General features: G+C 43.9%; 1 protein-coding gene across 17 annotated transcripts in view; it reads left to right on the top strand.

The window, feature by feature from the left end:
* The window catches only part of CUX1 (cut like homeobox 1), a 263,714-nt gene that overhangs the window by 127,893 nt on the left and 117,535 nt on the right, over positions 1–18,286 (top strand). For all 17 annotated transcript variants that reach the window (XM_065037091.1, XM_065037092.1, XM_065037085.1 and 14 more), the window contains exons 5-8: positions 1,345–1,482; positions 5,772–5,895; positions 7,836–7,912; positions 8,532–8,598. In XM_065037091.1, the coding sequence (XP_064893163.1) occupies positions 1,345–1,482; positions 5,772–5,895; positions 7,836–7,912; positions 8,532–8,598 (406 nt within the window). The remainder of the gene's footprint in view (positions 1–1,344; positions 1,483–5,771; positions 5,896–7,835; positions 7,913–8,531; positions 8,599–18,286) is intronic.

Raw genomic sequence — 18,286 nt, 5'->3', positions numbered from 1 at the left:
GCGGTCCCTGCAACAGTTTAAGCCGCGGAACGATGGAGGCAATCCAGCCTTTCTCGGTGTGCAGCAGATGAATGTCCTGGGCTGTGTGGGGTGACAGATAAAGGTCGACAGACCTACAGGGCAGAGGGGTGATGTTGTGACAGCCCCCGCCTTAATTGGCCCCTACATAAATATTGCAGGGCCTTTAACTCGTGCTGCTGCCGTGACTTAAACTTCGTGTTTAATCCCTTACCTGTACCCCTTGTCTCTGCCACAATAACATTTTAAGTTTGATTTATTATAAATATTTTAATACAGATAATAATAACGAAAAGTATTTGGCCTAAAAAGCATAAATGAAAAAGCTGTGTAGTCATAAACTATGTATGTACAGAGAACAGATGACAAGCAACCTAGATTTTGTATTATGAACAGGGTAATGCCATAAGCTGTTGAAGAAGCGAAGTAACAAAATGCAGCAGGCTGCTACTTATAATGCCTCTGAGCTCAACATAACCCAGTACCATTCTTTTATAAACTATGAAACAACGCTGGCATATTGAAAAAACACACAGGCTCATGCTTAATGTGTTAACAGAGGTACAATAGACTTATTATGTGTTTCCAGAGTCTGAGGGTGGTCTGAAAAATTAATGACTCTGGTGGTTGAAAATTAAGTGAACTCCCTAATATATACTGTTGTTGATCCACTGAGTTTGGTGTTTAGCATTCCTCAACAGGAGACTAAATCTCTGCAGCCATTTCACAAGAGATCCTGGCGCCCATAACAGAAATGTATTGAATAATCTTTTGTAAATCCACCGGACTCCAGCGCTTTCCTATTCTGCCTGGGAAGAGGTCCCAGAATAAATCACGGCTGTCCACATCAGGTGTGTGCTGAGGACTCTCTTGAGCAGATGGGATGAGCATCAGAGAATTGTGACTGAGAGGACATGTCAGAATGATGTCTGATTTCTGTTCAGTTAGTAGTATAAGAAAAAGAGGGAACAAGAGCCACGAACCCCAAGGTTCATGTCGGTGACCCCTGCAGTTCCATTGCTTTTTACCCAAAACCCCTCGTTTTGCAAACAAACTCTTGAAACTCGAGACTCTGGTGTGCCCTTGTACCCTGGGGATCAGCACCGGGATGAAGAAGGGACACCCCAGTTTAAAGGGTAATAGATACACTGAACCATCTCTGGTGTTTAAAGGTGAGGAACATACAAGAATAATAACACAAGGCAGGATCTTACTGGCGTTTAAAATGGATATTAATGGACAAAAGAGGACACTTGTGCTCTGAACCGTGTGAATTGCAGGAGTGTTGCTCTTACCTTACATTGTGTTTTACTGTTTCTTTTTCAGATCCAGTTCCAGCCTTGGATTTAGGGCAGCAGCTTCAGCTGAAGGTTCAACGTATGCACGATATTGAAACAGAGAACCAGAAACTTAGGGAAACTCTAGAGGAATACAATAAAGAATTCGCCGAGGTGAAAAATCAGGGTAGGTTGGAAATGTATTCACTTATAAGCTCTTAATGCATGCTGAAATGTGAAGGCTGGGATTAAATTCAGTTTTATTTCTTACAGGTAGGGTTGACAGTAGCATTGAAATTCAATAAAGGAAGTATAATAGTCTGTTATAGCCACTTCTGTATTTATGTGTGTAGATACGACTTTGGGTAGAGTTTTGTCTTCCGTAGCACCGGGTCAGAGAATGGAGCTGTTATTCTGCATATTCGCTTGTAGCTCCCTGAAAATTGCACCCCTGACTGACATTGTATGTAGACATTTAATGAGAGGTGGTGCTACTGCTGCTATCGAGCTGAATGTATGTGTGGGCACATGTAGCACGTGGCTTTTTACACAGACACACACAAAAAACCAGTATTTTATTACACACAAATCTGCCCCAAATGGAACTTCTTTGTACCCTGTTTTTCCTTGTCTAAATCTGCAATGTGTTACTGAGTACATTCAGCATGCGTACTTTATATTTACTCTAGAGACTATCCATAGGGCAATGTAAATACAAGCTAATACTGTTTAATTATTTAAGTAAGTTTTAATGAGACCAGAGTACATGAAAATACATGAAAATCTCAATGAGATTTAAAGCCTGTTGTGTTTAAGACTGTTCAAGTTTTCCTGTGATTCGGGAAAAGGTTTCCTGCACCAGCAAACAAAATTTACTCAGTTGTACACCTGGGACTTTGCATTTCCATGGTTAATACTCAGCTCTGGGTGGTGGAAAGGTAAATTTTTAGGCATTTGGGAAAATGTGGGGTGCTTTGTTTTTTCTTTTTAATACAGTGGACCTGTTGCACCCAAGCGGGTACCATTTGAAAGCTACATAACAACTCAGTTGGTTCTGTTCCGTCTCCTTTTCAGCAGAAGGAGCGTATTTGCAGTTATATATTGTGTTTTAACGGGGGGGTGAGGACAGGTACCAGCATTCAAGGGTTGGGGCTGGACTGCAGGAGCTGCCGTGTTGGACCCGTGATGCTCTGAGCCCCACAGCAGTTTTGCTGGGAAACTCCAGTAATCACAGTTTGCTGTGCAGAGGTTTCCTCAGGCTGTGTGTCCTGTACATCCAGGGGTTCATCCAGAAAGCAGAAAATGTCTCCACTTAGAGTTTTTTGCTGCAACCGCTCATAAACTGGCATTTTTCATTTTGCCCCTGTATTCCCCGCATTTTTTTCAGTCCGGCGCAATAGTTTTACACTCCGTTTCGATCAGGGGTTAATAAGGTATCCAGGGAAAAGGCTGTTGTTAGCGAAGGGTGCTCTGATCAGTTAATCTCTGTATTTGGAGGTGTGTAGGAGATATATGGTTCCTGTAAGAACTTCCAAAACTGGTATAAAGGACAGTGGCAGCAAGCTGCAGCTGACCTGACCAGTAAAGACGGCCCTTAATTCTTCAATGTAAAGGGTTAAACTGTGCTTGTCCAGCACATCTATTGTTAGGTGCCTAAAGGTAAAAACCAGATTTGCAACAAAAGTTGTAATTTTTTTCCCATATTTGTGTACTTCTTGCATTAATTTTTGTGGTTTTGTTTCCACTTGAACATTACGACCTCATCAAGATGCAGCTATATGCATTTCCATGAGGCTGTTTAACTCCGTGCTCCTCCCTATACCCGAATATTCCTGCAGATGTATGTCTGAAAATACCTGGAGCAAAGGTGCAACGTGTACATCCTTCCTACGCGCGAATGAGCGAACTGTTGTCGTTGTGAAGGAGCATCCTTCGCTTATTCCGGAAAAGATCAGAATTTGTATTGCTTCTCGGATCTCAGAGTAGAATTTCCCTTGGCTTAGTAAAAAATAAAAGAAATGACATGTCATTTTCACAGCCTGTTACTCAGTAATGAGCCTCATCTGATTTTTGCACCGCAAGCAAAATCGTGCCCTTCGTTCAAAAGTAGCCGGTTTGCTGGCAATCGTTTTTACCACCCTTTCCCCTCTTTTTTGTGCTACTTTGCTGTAGTTCCCAGGCTGTGGACCTTGTCCCCACCTACCAACGGTCTGGCTTTGCAGCTCTCTAGTCGACTTCTCAAAGTCTAAACTTCAAAAGGCTTATCCCTGGTTTTATGTGATATTGAGATTCTTTTCCCCAAGCCCACAGGCTTTGCTTTTCATAATAAAGGACATAGCAAGATGGATGGATGGATGATGGCAGAGCGGTGGACATGATCTACCTTGACTTGAGTAAGGCATTTGACACAGTCTCCCACAGCATCCTCACAGCTAAACTGAGGGAGTGCGGTCTGGATGAGCGGGTAGTGAGGTGGACTGCGAACTGGCTGAAGGGAAGAAGCCAGAGAGTCGTGGTCAATGGGACGGAGTCCACTTGGAGGCCTGGATCTAGTGCAGTGCCTCAGGGGTCAGTGCTGGGGCCGGTATTATTCAATATATATTCATCAATGATTTGGACGAGGGAATAGAGTGACTGTCAGCAAGTTTGCTGATGACACGAAGCTGGAAGGAGTGGCTGGCACGCCAGAGGCTGTGCTGCCATCCAGAGACCTGGACAGGCTGGAGAGTTGGGCAAGGAAAAATGTAATGAAATATAACAAGGGCAAGTGTAGAGTCTTGAATCTGGGTAGGAACAACCCCAGGTTCCAGTGTAAGTTGGGGAATGACCTATTAGAGAGCAGCGTAGGGGAAAGGGACCTGGGGGTCCTGGTGGACAGCAGGATGACCATGAGCCAGCACTGGGCCCTTGTGGCCAGGAAGCCAATGGTACCTGGGGTGGGTTAGAAGGGGGTGGTCAGTAGGTCAGAGAGGTTCTCCTGCCCCTCTGCTCTGCCCTGGGGAGACCACACCTGGAATATTGTGTCCAGTTGTGGCCCCTCAGTTCCAGCAGGACAGGGAACTGCTGCAGAGAGTCCAGCGCAGGGCAACAAAGATGCTGAAGGGAGTGGAGCATCTCCCGTGTGAGGAAAGGCTGAGGGAGCTGGGGCTCTGGAGCTGGAGAAGAGGAGACTGAGGGGTGACATCATTAATGTTTAAAGATATCTAAAGGGTGAGTGTCAGGAGGATGGAGCCAGGCTCTTCTCGGTGACAACCAATGATAGGACAAGGGGTAGTGGGTTCAAATTGGAACACAAGAGGTTCCCCTTAAATTTGAGAAGAAACTTCTTCATGGTGAGGGTGGCAGAGCCTGGCCCAGGCTGCCGAGGGAGGTTGTGGAGTCTCCTTCTCTGCAGACATTCCAACCCGCCTGGACACCTTCCTGTGTAACCTCATCTGGGTGTTCCTGCTCCATGGGGGGATTGCACTGGATGAGCTTTCCAGGTCCCTTCCAACCCCTGACATTCTGGGATTCTCTGAGTCTTCTGGCAGTCTGACGCTTTTTCCAGATTCCATTATTGTTACAAAGCACGCTCTGGTGCACGTCCCGTGTTTCCTCCGATGAGCCCTATAAGGATTCAGCCCTTTCCTGGGGGTGGGATGGAAGGGATTTCGCGTAGGGACGGATCATGGCACGTCACGCTGCCCGTCAAAGGCTGCGCCATTGCTCTGCGGGTTTACGCATCTCCTCTCGTCCATCACCATGCAAGATAACTTCTTTATCTGAGAGAAGGGTTTCTGCAAATCCCCTGGAAGGCTACAAGCGCACTCAGAAATTTATAATAGTTAATGCTTGTGCGTAAACCCGGCGTCGATGACAAGGCAGTTAGAGCGGCTCGGATATGAAGGGCTCCAGAGTGTCTCTTGAATCTGATCTACTGTTAATACAGCAGTTAAATCCTAACTACCGCGTTTTTCATCAGTTGTGAGGCAGAATGTAGTTGTATCCCAGATATGTGTTCAATTAGTGTTAGATTGCATCTGTGCATGGACCATAGGAAAACTGCCTCATCTTACATGAGCACAGTTATGTGAATTAACTGTCCTGTGTGTAAATGCATACTTAAACCTACACTGGGACTTTATTAATCTCCACTCAGCGGAAAGCTAATTTGAGACTAGTCAATAAGGTGATATTATATTTTACAATTGATTTTTTTTATCTTTTATTTTTTTTGTAAAGTCATGTTGAGAGGCGCCTTCTTGGCCCTGCTTTCCAGCAAAAACTCTATTGATCCTTCTCAACCTAAACACTTAAAGTTCAATTTAACATTTAGGGAGTAAAAGGTCTCCAAAGGGACTCATATGCATTGATTTTGTGTCAGAGTTGAAGAGCTGAAGTTTAAAACACACTGAGCCTACAGGGTAAAGAAAGCCTTGTGTTGTGGAACCACGTGGAGCTGTGTAAACTCATTCTTCCCCTATTGTTTTTCTGCAGAGGTTACAATAAAAGCACTTAAAGAGAAAATCCGAGAATATGAACAGACCCTGAAGAACCAAGCAGAGAATATAGCCCTTGAAAAAGAACAGAAGTTACAAAATGATTTTGCAGAGAAGGAGAGGTGAGTGTGCATGTGTGTGTCCGTAGGTATTGCAGAGGAGCAGAGATGTATTTTTCTGTTTAATCTTCCCGGCCAGGACTCTCTCTTCAGTGTGCCCAGACAGCTCATATATTGAGCGATTCTGGTGATTTATGTGTTTGACATGGAATCATTTGATACTCAGCTTTGCACAGAGAAACAATCGTGAAAGTGTGGAAGTAAAACAAGGACAGATTGTTTCTCCGAGGTAGCGTTGGGGGGGTTCTCATGTTCAGAAGGGTGCAAAACCTGCTTTTATCCTTCAGTAGCTGTATTGTCCTTTGTGACACTAATCTTTCTGCGTTAGCCGACAGTGTAATTCAGTCTGCCGTGTCCGCTTTGTGTGTCACGGTGCCGCTGTACAGTCTGTACAATCCTGAGCTGTTTGAGATGAAACTCTGTACCCAAGAGCCTGAGTAAAAGATGCATCACCCCCGCTCCTATGGTAATATCCAAGAGAGGCGATGCGCTCCTGAATCATCCTGAAATGGTTTGCGTATTCCTGCATGGCAAAATTAAGGAGTACTTTAATTATTTACATAGATTTTAGGAAGCGTCTTGGATGCATTTCTAACCTCTTGTGAATGAGCAGGGAATGGCTGAATCTTGTAGGTTAGTTGGCAAACAAATCAAGCAGGACAAGCCCAGGGGTCTCAGGAGGGAATTCTTTCAGGCTGCCTTCCTGCCTTGAGAGTTTATTTCTCCCATGGAGCAATAACACTGACGCTATAATATGTTCAACTTAGTGTGGAAGCCCATCAGTTTACACCAGCTTTTTAGTTGGTGGGTTGGTTGTTTAAATTCAGAGCTGAGTGGGAAGAATCTAGCAGTGAAGGCAAAGCTTTCTTTTAATAATTGGCGTGTGAGCAGCGGCTCTAACAAGTGCAATTCAGATATGCTTAAAAATAAAATAAAACGCCAGGTTGTAGAATGCAAATAACTAAAATGTGTCTATAAGAGAGGTTTCTAGTTCTCAGCGTATGAAATTTGGTATGAAGGGAACTGACGCTTGTTTCTTGCTGTAGCTATTAACCTGGTCAGTATTATCAGAGAAGGCATTTATGCACTCAATGGAGTGCAAGTAGGATGCTGGTAGTTCCCTGAGCCATTTCAGAATTCTGAAATCTGCAGAGTATCTTAAAAGCAACGTCCTAAAAAGCAGCGACCCCTGGGATGTGTTGGAGCAGCTCCCTTTCAAAGATGAGTTGTAGAACTCCTATCGTCTCGCCCTCGGCAAAGAGTGTAGTGACTGCATGGCCAGATGCTGTTCACATGCGTATAACTGCCACAAACAAGAAAATATTGCCTGTGGACACAAGAGATGTGAGCATATTAAAGGTTTCCTCATGTTGTATAGAAAATATCAACGTGAGATTTGTTTTGAAAGATGCGTGTTTTTCTAAAGAGTAGCTAATAATGTTACTGCATTTGGCATCATTACAGCTATGATGAAACAGCTGCTGCATCTATTCAGTATTATCAGTTATGGCAACAAATTCCTTCGTTATGACAGTAAAACGGAAAAGTATCATTCTTCTTGTACTAACTTTGTACAACAGAGGGTGCTTGGTGACAATTTTCTTAATGTGTGTGACATTTCCAAAACAAATTATGCTCAAGAAAACCTTCCACTAAAGTTGTCATTTATATAGCAATCAACTCTTGTATAATGTTCACAGCTTATGTTATGAGGTGGCTACACTGTTAAAATTTTAATAAGTGGGACTGCAAAGTATGAACAGTTTTGCAGCGCGACGTGATTTATGGGTCCCATTGAAGCACCTTGTAGCCTGTGTGGTGTTGTCAGTTGTCTGATTACGCTTGGGACGTTTAATCGCTCTATCTTCCAAATTTGCAACATACAAGCGAGTTGTTTAGCATGATTACGAGCTCTGTTCTCGCCTCTTCTCTTCCCGTTACAGAAAATTGCAGGAGACACAGATGTCAACAGCCTCGAAGCTGGAAGAAGCTGAACACAAAGTTCAAGCTCTGCAAACAGGTTTGGCATCACTGTTCTGACCTATAGCAATGATCGGGCTGGAGGGGAGAGGATAGAGATGGTGAAATGGCCCGTGGAACTTTTCATTCACGTTGCCTTTTGCTCTGGTTTCACACATTTCTGAACTATGATAAATATATATAGTGGTCTGGGTTTGGTATGGACCCGGTTTCTCCCCATGTGTCTTGCCTGTTACTATGACTCGCTTGCCATTAGTTTTCCTCTTCATTTCTTCACACTTAAAGGTTCCGGGTCTGAAAACATTTGGTTTTGCTCACTATGAGAACACAAGAAATGTTATTCCCTGATTTACTGCAACAAATATTCCAAATTAATAAGCAGTTTGGCCAGCTTAATAAGAAATTAATAATGTCTAGCTTTGTTGAGTAGAAACAGGGAAATTTCTCCATATAAAGAAATACCGTAAGAAATTGTGAAAAATCAAAAGCTATGTTTTTGTGTAAGTCATAGTGGTTTGCCTAGGTGGAAAGATAAAGCAAATAATTTTTCTTCAGGAGGTGTACAGCTTTATTTATTGCTGAATAAAAAAATATGGAGTAGTCTTTCTGCTTTTTGCTGCTGTTACAGTGCTGTAATACTTCATGTTTATGCCTTTTAGCCTTGGAAAAAACCAGAACAGAACTATTTGATCTGAAAACAAAATACGATGAAGAAACGACTGCAAAGTAAGATTTCCCTGTTTTCTTTCTACGTCTTCCTTCAGGGTATCGCTGCTTTTTTGTTTTGCGTCTGTCTGTTGGAGACAGACGAGATGGAAGAGGTTCAGGAGTCCAAATTTGTGGGAAAACATGGTCGTAATTTGGCCTCCTATAGAGAGATTATTAGTTTTCATATTTTCTTCCACCCAACAAGACACTTTTCCTGGCACACATGCTGCTGCATTCCTGGTTTCATTCTCAGGCGCCGCATCTACTGTGTGTCCCTTACACTACGTATCTTTTATGTTTTATTTAGAAATAGGGCAACTTCACAAATAAGATGTTTACTGTGATCTTCCAATCTTGGAGGAAATAAAATGTAGTTTAGTAAAGGGTTCTGTTGCACTGTTAGGCACCCTGGTACTTTCTGCTTTGTCAGTAGCAGTCATCACTGGCAAATTCACCCCAAATTACAGAGTGTAGCTTTTTTGGAACATTTTTCTTGTTTTCAAGCAGCACATGAAGGTAGTCTCGAAAATATATACCCTTGTCTTCTTAATGACTACTGGTTTCAATTATCCCCTGGTTTTATTAACAATCAGTGCACGAAACAAAAGAGAGACAGACTTCTGCTGTTTGTCTCTGAACCCTTCATATAAAGGCAAGTTTGTAATGAGAAGGAATTGTCACGATCAGCAGTATTAAGCCCAATTTCTGTGTCTGGAAAGGGGTTGGGAAGGAAGAAGCCATTTCAGGTGGGTGTCCTCTGCTTTTGCTGGTAGGTACGAGCTTGCTGCTTTGGTTCACAGCAATCCGCATCATCCGGGCTTATCAAAACCAGTCCAGTTAGCAACAAGGTTTAATTTCTTAGGGCATAGGTCTGTGAGCGCCGAGGATCCGATTCCCCACTGAGCACACGGGAAGCTTGGAGCTTACAGAATTCAGTCTGTAGTGGTTAAGAATCAGCGCTCGGAGTTGAAACACCTTTTACATCATTCGAGATAATCTTTTAGGTAAATTTGGGGTTCGCTCTGTGAGTCCAGTTTCCTTTGAGTTCCATATGAGGTGATCAAAAGTATTTTTGTTCCCTGATTGATTTCGTCCTTTGCTAAGAGACACATACTAATGATGTTTCTGATGGAGCCTTAAATTACTGCAGATTGCCGCCTTTTTTCTGTCGCCGTTATTTTGTCTTGCAGTCGCTTTTGTGGGAACAGCCAGAGATCAGGGCTTGGCGCTTTGTCAAGGTCTAAGGCGAGGTGGCAATAAACCGTGGCAGACACTCCCTGTTATCCCCTTTACCTCCTGCCACCCCTTCCTTTAGATCGGGAAGATGATAAGGAAGATAAGGGGAAAGGAAGAGAGGCTTCAAGCTGGAGAGTTTTAAAGGGTTTTACTAATGCTACTAATAAATAGAGAATATATATACGAAATATACAAAACCGATCTGGAGTGCTGGATGTGGAGCTGGCGTCACTCCAGCAGCAGAGCTGGGGGTGCGGAGCTGACGGCTTCACAGCAAACCAGAACCTGGGTGCAGGATGCAGGGCCTGAGGCCTGTAGATCACAGACAGACAGACAGACAGGGTCCTCTCTGGATGCCGGACGTGGTCGAAGAGCTTGACCCTTGTGGTCACCCTCTTGTATAGGGGGTATGACAATTATGGGATGGAATACTTCCGTTGGTCAGTTCTAGTCACCTGTTCCATCCAGCCCTCCTCAAACACGCCCCTCTCACAACGGAACATGGGAAAACTTATCAGTCTTTCTTAGCTACCATAGTAATAAATCTAAACACGAGCTTCTTCAGCATTCCCTTGGTCTCTTAACAGCACCGAGCACAGCATCCGAGGAAAAATATGCAGCTAAAACCCAGAAAAGTGCAGCCACCTAGAAGAACTGAGCTGAAAGAAAAGTCACTAAAAGAGAACCGGTCTTGGTTTTAACAAAACCAGGACACAGTTACAGGCACTGAACCTAATAACCCCTCACCCTTTTCACATCTTTATTTGCGGAGTGTTTGCCTCATTTTTTATACTACTTCCCTAAGTGATTCCTCTTATACTGAGCAAAAGATGAACTCTAAACCGTTCATTTGCATTTCTAATGTGTTTTGTTCTTTCAGAGAGATTCAGGCAGAAATATTTTCCTATGATCTTGATTCTTACCTAACACATACAAAATTACATCAAATTAGTAGCATCTACAGTAACAAGAAGTTTATTGTGTTGTGTAGCAGAATGATTGCGGAGGCTGGGTCTGGAGTATCGTGATCGTAGAGCTGAATCCTGAAGCAGACATTAAGCATGTGCTTTATCTCCCAAACTAATGTACTGTGAAAACAAACTTGTAGGACCTAATAACAGCAGAAATATTTTATCATTGTTTTGGATATTTATGGCAGGAATAGTTCTTGCATAACACCAGTCATCTGCGGCGTTTGTAGCCCGAATTTTGCAATATGGAAACCTAGAAAAACATGAAAAGGGAGCTGAATGTAGACAGTCATCTATTTTAATTGTAAAAGCCGGGAGAAATGTTGAAAAAACACCAATAAAAATGGTGAAAGACAGTTTGATTCTCTTCTAAAAAGAAAACCCTCTTTTGATCTAAGTCTGAAAAGCTACTTGTATTGCCAGTTTTAATTTTATGTTTTAAAAACATGTGATTTTTATCTTAGGCCAGAATTGTTAGTTTTACAGACACTTATTTGATGCAGATGAATTGGAATGCCTTCAGGAACAAAAAAAAAAAAAGTAATTGTCAATTTTTTAAAGCTAACAGGACTTTTAAGATTTTTGGGTTCGGAATAAAGTTGTCTTTCAACTGTTGGTAAAAATCTTCCGAACAAAAAGCAAAAAGATAAAAGAAACCCACAGCAAGAAGCCTTCAGCGTTAGCATTAAGAAGTCTGGAATTTGTCTGAGCAACTGGTCGTTGTGATCTTAAAAGCTGGAAGTCGGTGTGTCAGCTTGTTTGTTTGAAGAACGTCCCCGTGCAGAGTGAGGTGGGGAGGAACCGCTGAGCCTCGTGCTGCCGGGCGGCTCCCGATGAGATCGGTTGCTGGAATAAAAGTCTTTGATGGATTAGCTTCTGTCATCCCCCCCGTTCACAACCCCTGTTCCTGCAGGTGAGTGTGTCCCGCAGACACCCCCGTGTAGGGCGCCGAAGGTGTTAATGGCAAAAAAAAGCGGTTTATTATGTGCAGTCGTTGCCGTCTGTCAGCTGGAATATCAGGAGCTGAATTTGACAAGATGGCAGCAGCAAAGTTTTCCATGTGTAGGCTTGAAGTAAAATGTAATTAGCCTTTATGTGCAGAACAAGGATCCATTGATGAATACAGCTGGTCTTTGTTTTCTTCTGTCATTGAGTGTGGGAGGTAAAAGTGTTCTTCTTCATGTTTATTAATACAAGATTCCTTAGACAAATGGCAAGCACAGTTTAATATTTGTTGGAACACAGAGGGGCTTGCCAAAACAGTTGTTGTGTAAGAGGATTTCAAGGTTTTCAGATTATAATCATCTCTGGGTTAAATAAATGAATGATTACTCTGCCTTTTTCAATTAAAGAGGCACATCCTCTCTCAAGGCCTGATACCGATTTTTGTTTGCTGCCCCTCACGTTTCTAGCGGCAAACCTGGATTTAACCAGCGCTGATGAGCTGGATCTGGAGATTCTGCTGGAGCTGGGACTGAAAAGCAAACTCAGACTTGAGTTTCGGGAAAATTAAAGAATGTTGGGCTTTTGTTAATCTTCCTTAATGCAACAGACTTGTTTTTTGCTCTGTAGAAAAGGCAACATTCTTGTATGCATTTCCCTCATTTTCTGGGGACAAACTGTTCTCCTTGCTAACGCTGCTCTTTCATTGCTGGGTCACTGCGGAGTCCGAGCGAGTGTTTGGGATTCCCAGCCGAGCTGCTCGTGTTCCCACCCAAAATGGTCAAATTCCAGTTTCAGATCAACTCCAGAGCCACCTCTTCGCTCCGACCCCTCCTCTCCCCCAACCTAAATGAATTCTAATTGGAAAAGGATCTTGTGTTGCGGCACAGACAGTAGGCTTGTTACACGACTGTTAACATGTGGGTTGAGGCTCCCTGCCTTTGATGAAAGAAAATATCGAATTTCACTGAAATGCTACGTTTTCACCGGTAAACGTTAAGTAGTCTTGTGAGGATTTTAGGTGCTGCCCCCCCACTTCTGCAATAAAAATCCTTCATAAGCAACACAAAGCACAAGATGTTTATGTTAAGGTTGTCAAAGCAGCTCTGCTACCGGTTTTGTTATGGATACGGTTTTCTGAAAAATGCAGACTTTTTGTTCTTCTAAAAGTAACGTATGCATAGAAAACACAGTGGAGGAGAAAGTTTTCATATTTATTCAAGGAATCATCCTAAAACAACTGCTTTCAAGGACGTGTAGAAATATAGTTTGCCTTCCAGTACATGAAGCAGAGAATAGATGCCCTTGTATAGATGAGGCTGATTATTATCTCTTTTGGCAGCGCAGCTAAGGGTGACACAGGAGGACGTGTTGGTGTAGCATCATTAACACTGTACACTGGTGCAATATTGCAAATTACCCCACCATATAGATCCAGCTGACTCATTTCAATCCTGGACTGCATTTTAATGAAAACTAAACCTGGCAATGAGCAGAGCACGGTTGATGAAGGTGTGCGGGCTGCCAGTCCCTGCTCTGCCGGAAAGGAGCGTTTTTCATTGTTTTCAGGCCTGAATCTGTAAACTTGACCCACAAGTTTTCAAGATCAGTATTTAACACTTCTTTCCTTCATGCCTGTTTTCATCCCAACTGAAAAGAAATCCTCAAGTAATCTACAGAAAGTGAGAGGGCTTAGTGTGTTCATGTGAATCTTCTGTTACATTGGGGCAAATCTTGGTCAACTTTGACTCGGGGCTATAATTCCTAATACATAGTGAGAATTGAATTTGGCCTATGAATTATTTACTTTAATTTTTTTTAACAAATCCTTCCTGTTTAAGTGCTGGCTGGTACCAGTAGATCGCTTCTCAAACGTTTGTAGTCTTTCATTTTAACAGTGCTCAGGGTCAAACTGAATAAAAAATAAAGTCGTGCTCCCTCCAGCATCACATAATTACCGTGATAGATGGTCTCAAATGTGGGTTCTCCCCATTGAACATAAAATACTTTAGTTAGGGTGGTTGTGCTGTACATGACATGAAATAGCTTCAATTTGCTGTGCCTTTAACATCTTAAAGTTTCTTATTTCCTGTTCTTTTGATGAGTCATTAACTTCTAATGCTTGTCTCTGGAATTATTGCTGTGTGTGAAGTGATTTCCCTAAAAACAGGAGATGGGGAACTTCACAGGCTTCTCTTACAGCTTTTTCTCTTAAATTCCTGAGTCATACTGGCATCAGTGAAGCCCCAGCAGTAGTGGCAACGGGGGGATGAGAAACCAGGGAAGATGTTACAGAGAATTAGTTTTATTCTTAAGAAAAAAAAAAAAAAGAGGGAAGAAAAACTGAATGTCTTAAATCCTACATAGAGCTCTGTCTGCGTTTTATAATTTGAGATCAGAGAATCCCAGAATGTGAGGGGTTGAAGGGCCCTGGAAAGCTCATCCAGTGCAATCCCCCCATGGAGCAGGAACACCCAGATGAGGTTACACAGGAAGGTGTCCAGGCGGGTTGGAATGTCTGCAGAGAAGGAGACTCCACAACCCCCTGGGCAGCCTGGGCCAGGCTCTGCCACCCTCACCAGGAACAAGTTTCTTCTCAAATTTAAGTGGAACCTCTTGTGTTCCAGTTTGCACCCATTGCCCCTTGTCCTATAACTGGTTGTAACCAAGAAGAGCCTGGCTCCATCCTCCTGACACTCACCCTTTCCATATTGATCACCAAAATGAGGTCACCCCTCAGTCTCCTCTTGTCCAGCTCCAGAGCCCCAGCTCCCTCAGCCTTTCCTCACACGGGAGATGCTCCACTCCCTTAATCAATATTTGTTAAAAGTTTTAATTGTGCCTTATGCAAAACTCAACAGACTGAAAGTCAATACTTTGCTTTAAAACCTAAAAATGAAGGTGAATGAAAATACTTTGGAGATCTGCTTCTGATTTTGATCTAAAGCTCTAGTGTGAAATAGGGCTTGAAAGCCCATGTGTAAACCAATGGTTTTTGTCAGATTTCTGGTTCAGCCTACAGTCAAAGCAGAAAAGTTGCGAGATAGTGTGTTGTGGGGAATGACTGTAAAACACTTTGTGAAATACCAAGTGTTGCTTTGAAATGTCGCCTTCACTTTTGGGTAGGGAAACTGAGGCTTGAGGAGTCTAATGCTCAGAGCCCGTAAGTCTGGTCTTGGCTGGAGTCTGGAAATATGCAGACGTGAGAATCATAAACCACAAACTAGCAAAAAAATATATCTATGTATTTCAAAGGCTGCATTTCTGAGAACTCCATACAAGTGGAGCATTTAGGGTTTGTAGCAGTTAGTGCCGTAACTGGGCTATATTGTCTTTTTTGGTACACTTGTAATGCTTGCGATTAGTTAATGTAACTTTTTGACAGCACAGAAAATTAGTTAATGTAACTTTCTGACGGCTCAGAAGTGCCCTCGGACCCTTCAGGGTCTTTTTGTTTTGTTTGCTTTTTAAGCTCAAGTGAGACTGCTCAGCTCCTTTTCCTAGTCTAGCCTAGAAGCTGGTGTTATTTCACAGCGCAGAGTAGAAAAAAATAGCCTTAAGGTATTCCAGCGTACTCTAGTCATCACCCTGTTATCTATAACCTTGAGTTGACATGCGATCCTTAGATGGAAATCTTTAAATAAATGCAAAGCACCGCATCAAAGCGTCTCCAGCTGCTGTGCGGGCCGTGCCGTGGGTCGCCCTGACCATGGCGGCAACCCTTCCGTCCTGGGCCTGGAGCCCCACGGCAGCGGCTGCAGCGTCCGCGGTGCCGGCTCTGGAGATCACAAGGGGCAGAACCATCCTTGGCCGGTCTGTTCTCACTTGCTCGTGCTGGAGCCAAACTTCTTCAGCTCTTTGCAAGCAAAGAGGCCGCGGGCGTGTTCCTGCCAGCGGGAGCTGGCTTCTCCTCTGACTCCAGTTTTTTGAGCTGTCTTGACACAGTAGCTCGTTTTATCTGTAAGAGCTGAGCTCGGTGAGGTGAGCCAGGGCTTTGTGAGGAAGAAGAGGAGAGAGTCCAGTGGCTGGAGAGAGTCCAGCACAGCCACCAAGATGCTGAAGGGAGTGGAGCATCTCCCATGTGAGGAAAGGCTGAGGGAGCTGGAGAAGAGGAGACTGAGGGGTGACCTCATTAATGGTGATCAATATGGAAAGGGTGAGTGTCAGGAGGATGGAGGAGGAGGCTCTTCTCGGTGACAACCAATGATAGGACAAGGGGCAATGGGTACAAACTGGAACACAAAAGGTTCCACTTAAATTTGACAAGAAACTTCTTCATGGTGAGGGTGGCAGAGCCTGGCCCAGGCTGCCCAGGGAGGTTGTGGAGTCTCCTTCTCTGCAGACATTCCAACCCACCTGGACACCTTCCTGTGTAACCTCATCTGGGTGTTCCTGCTCCATGGGGGGATTGCACTGGATGAGCTTCCCAAGGTCCCTTCCAACCCCTGACATGCAGTGATTGTGTGGAAGGTACACCCTTCTCGCACAGGCACGTTGCCCCGAGCACAGACAAGGTCCTTGGGCCTCTGTGTCCTAGTCAGCTGAGCTTGGTTTTCATTCAGCCCTTTCATGTATGTCTAGAAATCATAATAGTCTCATTTTTTTTCATGCAAGGCAGCGAAGCAAGAGTTATTTTGGTACAGCACGGCTTCCCTGTGAGGTCTTGTCAGGGAGGGCACGTGGTTCTGCCGCGGCTGCTTCAGCTCAGCTACTGCTGGGCTGGGCCCGTGGGGGAGGCGATCGGGATAAATCCTCGAACCAGCAGAAACTAATGACTCATCTGTTTCCAATCGGGGCCTGCCCTGCGTGGTTTGCAGGGTTACCTGGTTCCAATCACAGAGCTCTCTGCAGGCTCTAAGTTAAGCTGGCAGTTGCCGCAGTAGCCGTGTCTGCCTCGCCACGCGTTACCGTGCGGGCTCGTTCTGCTGGCATTTGCGTGGAACTCTCCTTATGCTCTGCAGATGGATTGCAGCTGCTTTTCCCACTCCCACGCGACGACAGTGCGGGCAGAAAAATGAGTCACGGAGCGTGTGTTGTGCTCCCTGTTCTAATGGAAAGAGATGCCGTCCCGAGCGAGAATGGGAGTTCAGGAAACTTTATAGGATCCCAAGCACTAAAACTCGTATCTTGAAATATAGTCTTTTTCTTCCGCCTTTGTGTTTCCCTTTGGAAAGCCACACGTTTGCCATGGGAGCTGGTGTACCCCATGGTTTCATACAGGTGGCTTTCACGTTCAGCCAGTGCTTGCATTTGATGTTTTGTTCTCCTCTTCCAAGAACAGGGAGGTGTGCGCTGTCCCTGGCAGTGCCTGTCCATGGCACAACCTTCATGAGCGCGTCCCTCTGCTGTTTCCTCGTTGGACAGGTTTGTCAGCATCTCATTGAACGTACACCTAAATGTGCCTGATCCCATCCCTGCCTTAAGACGTTACTATGGCGCCACAGCTATAAGCCACCTTACTACAGAAGCAGGGACATTTTCCTCTCCACAGCTGCTTTAAAAATAAAAAGTATTTCTGTTTTGTATTATCTATATTAGTACTGTTGACGTCAGGAACTTTGGAGTGTTCACTTTACTCAGGGTAGAGGCTGCAGAATGAAATCCTGTTGCTGCATTGCCGTACAGATCATCCCTGCTGCTTTCATGGGGGCTTTCAAACTTCTGGCCATTATTTATTTAAATCAAAGGCTTCTCTGAGAAGCAGTTGCAGCTTGGAGAGGAGGTCAGCACACGGCTCGGCTGTGTGGCAAGCGGATGGCATGTCCTGTCTGGTTCAACCCCTTCTAATCATCCTGGAGACCGAAGAAATATCGTCTCATTTACATGTCCTCTGATCTCAATTAAATGGCAATAACACCATGTGGCATTGCAGTTGTGTATACCACAAAAAATACCTGGTATGATGAAACTGAATCTCATTATCTAGATGAAATTTTTTAAATACTTGTTTTAATGAATGCATTTTTTAAAGTCGGATCTTTGAATAAGAAAGTGAGAATCCCCAACACGAGCTGGGAACCAGGACTGAGCACTAAGTCAGGGATTTGGAAGAGAAGGATGTTGACCAGCTGGTGGAGCAGAGGGGATAAGGCAGTTTGGTGCAGACACCAAAACCAAGGAAACCAACAGACAACATGCAGGCCTGTTAATAACTTCATTAGCATTCATGTAAAGCATTAAATAAACAAATGCATTTACAATCTTATCAGCCTGATATCATTAACCCTTAGCATTTATCGAGTGTGTCTGTGCAGGGGCAGTTCGTAGCAAAGGTGATGATTTTGTGGCTGTGCAGCCTGTCCTCTCTTTTGTTTTTCTTAAGAGAAACGGAATCACAGGGAGGTTGGTCACAGAGGGCGATCGGTGTTGCAGCGAGGACCAAACTTAGAAATCAAATCACTGGATAGAAGAAAGGACGACTCTGTCCCATTTTTTCCTTAGGTCCACCTTCTCGAAGCCCAGAATGAACTGCAGCTGATCGAATCTCACTTGCAAGTTTTAAATGGCTGGTTGTTAACAAATTTTGAGCAAAAAATAAATCTACCTGAAGCTCTGCC

Source organism: Columba livia, chromosome 20, assembly GCF_036013475.1.
Source record: "Columba livia isolate bColLiv1 breed racing homer chromosome 20, bColLiv1.pat.W.v2, whole genome shotgun sequence".
Lineage (NCBI taxonomy): Eukaryota > Metazoa > Chordata > Aves > Columbiformes > Columbidae > Columba > Columba livia.
The sequence above is the reverse complement of the archived record's forward strand: the minus strand, read 5'-3'. Positions and strand labels throughout refer to the sequence as shown.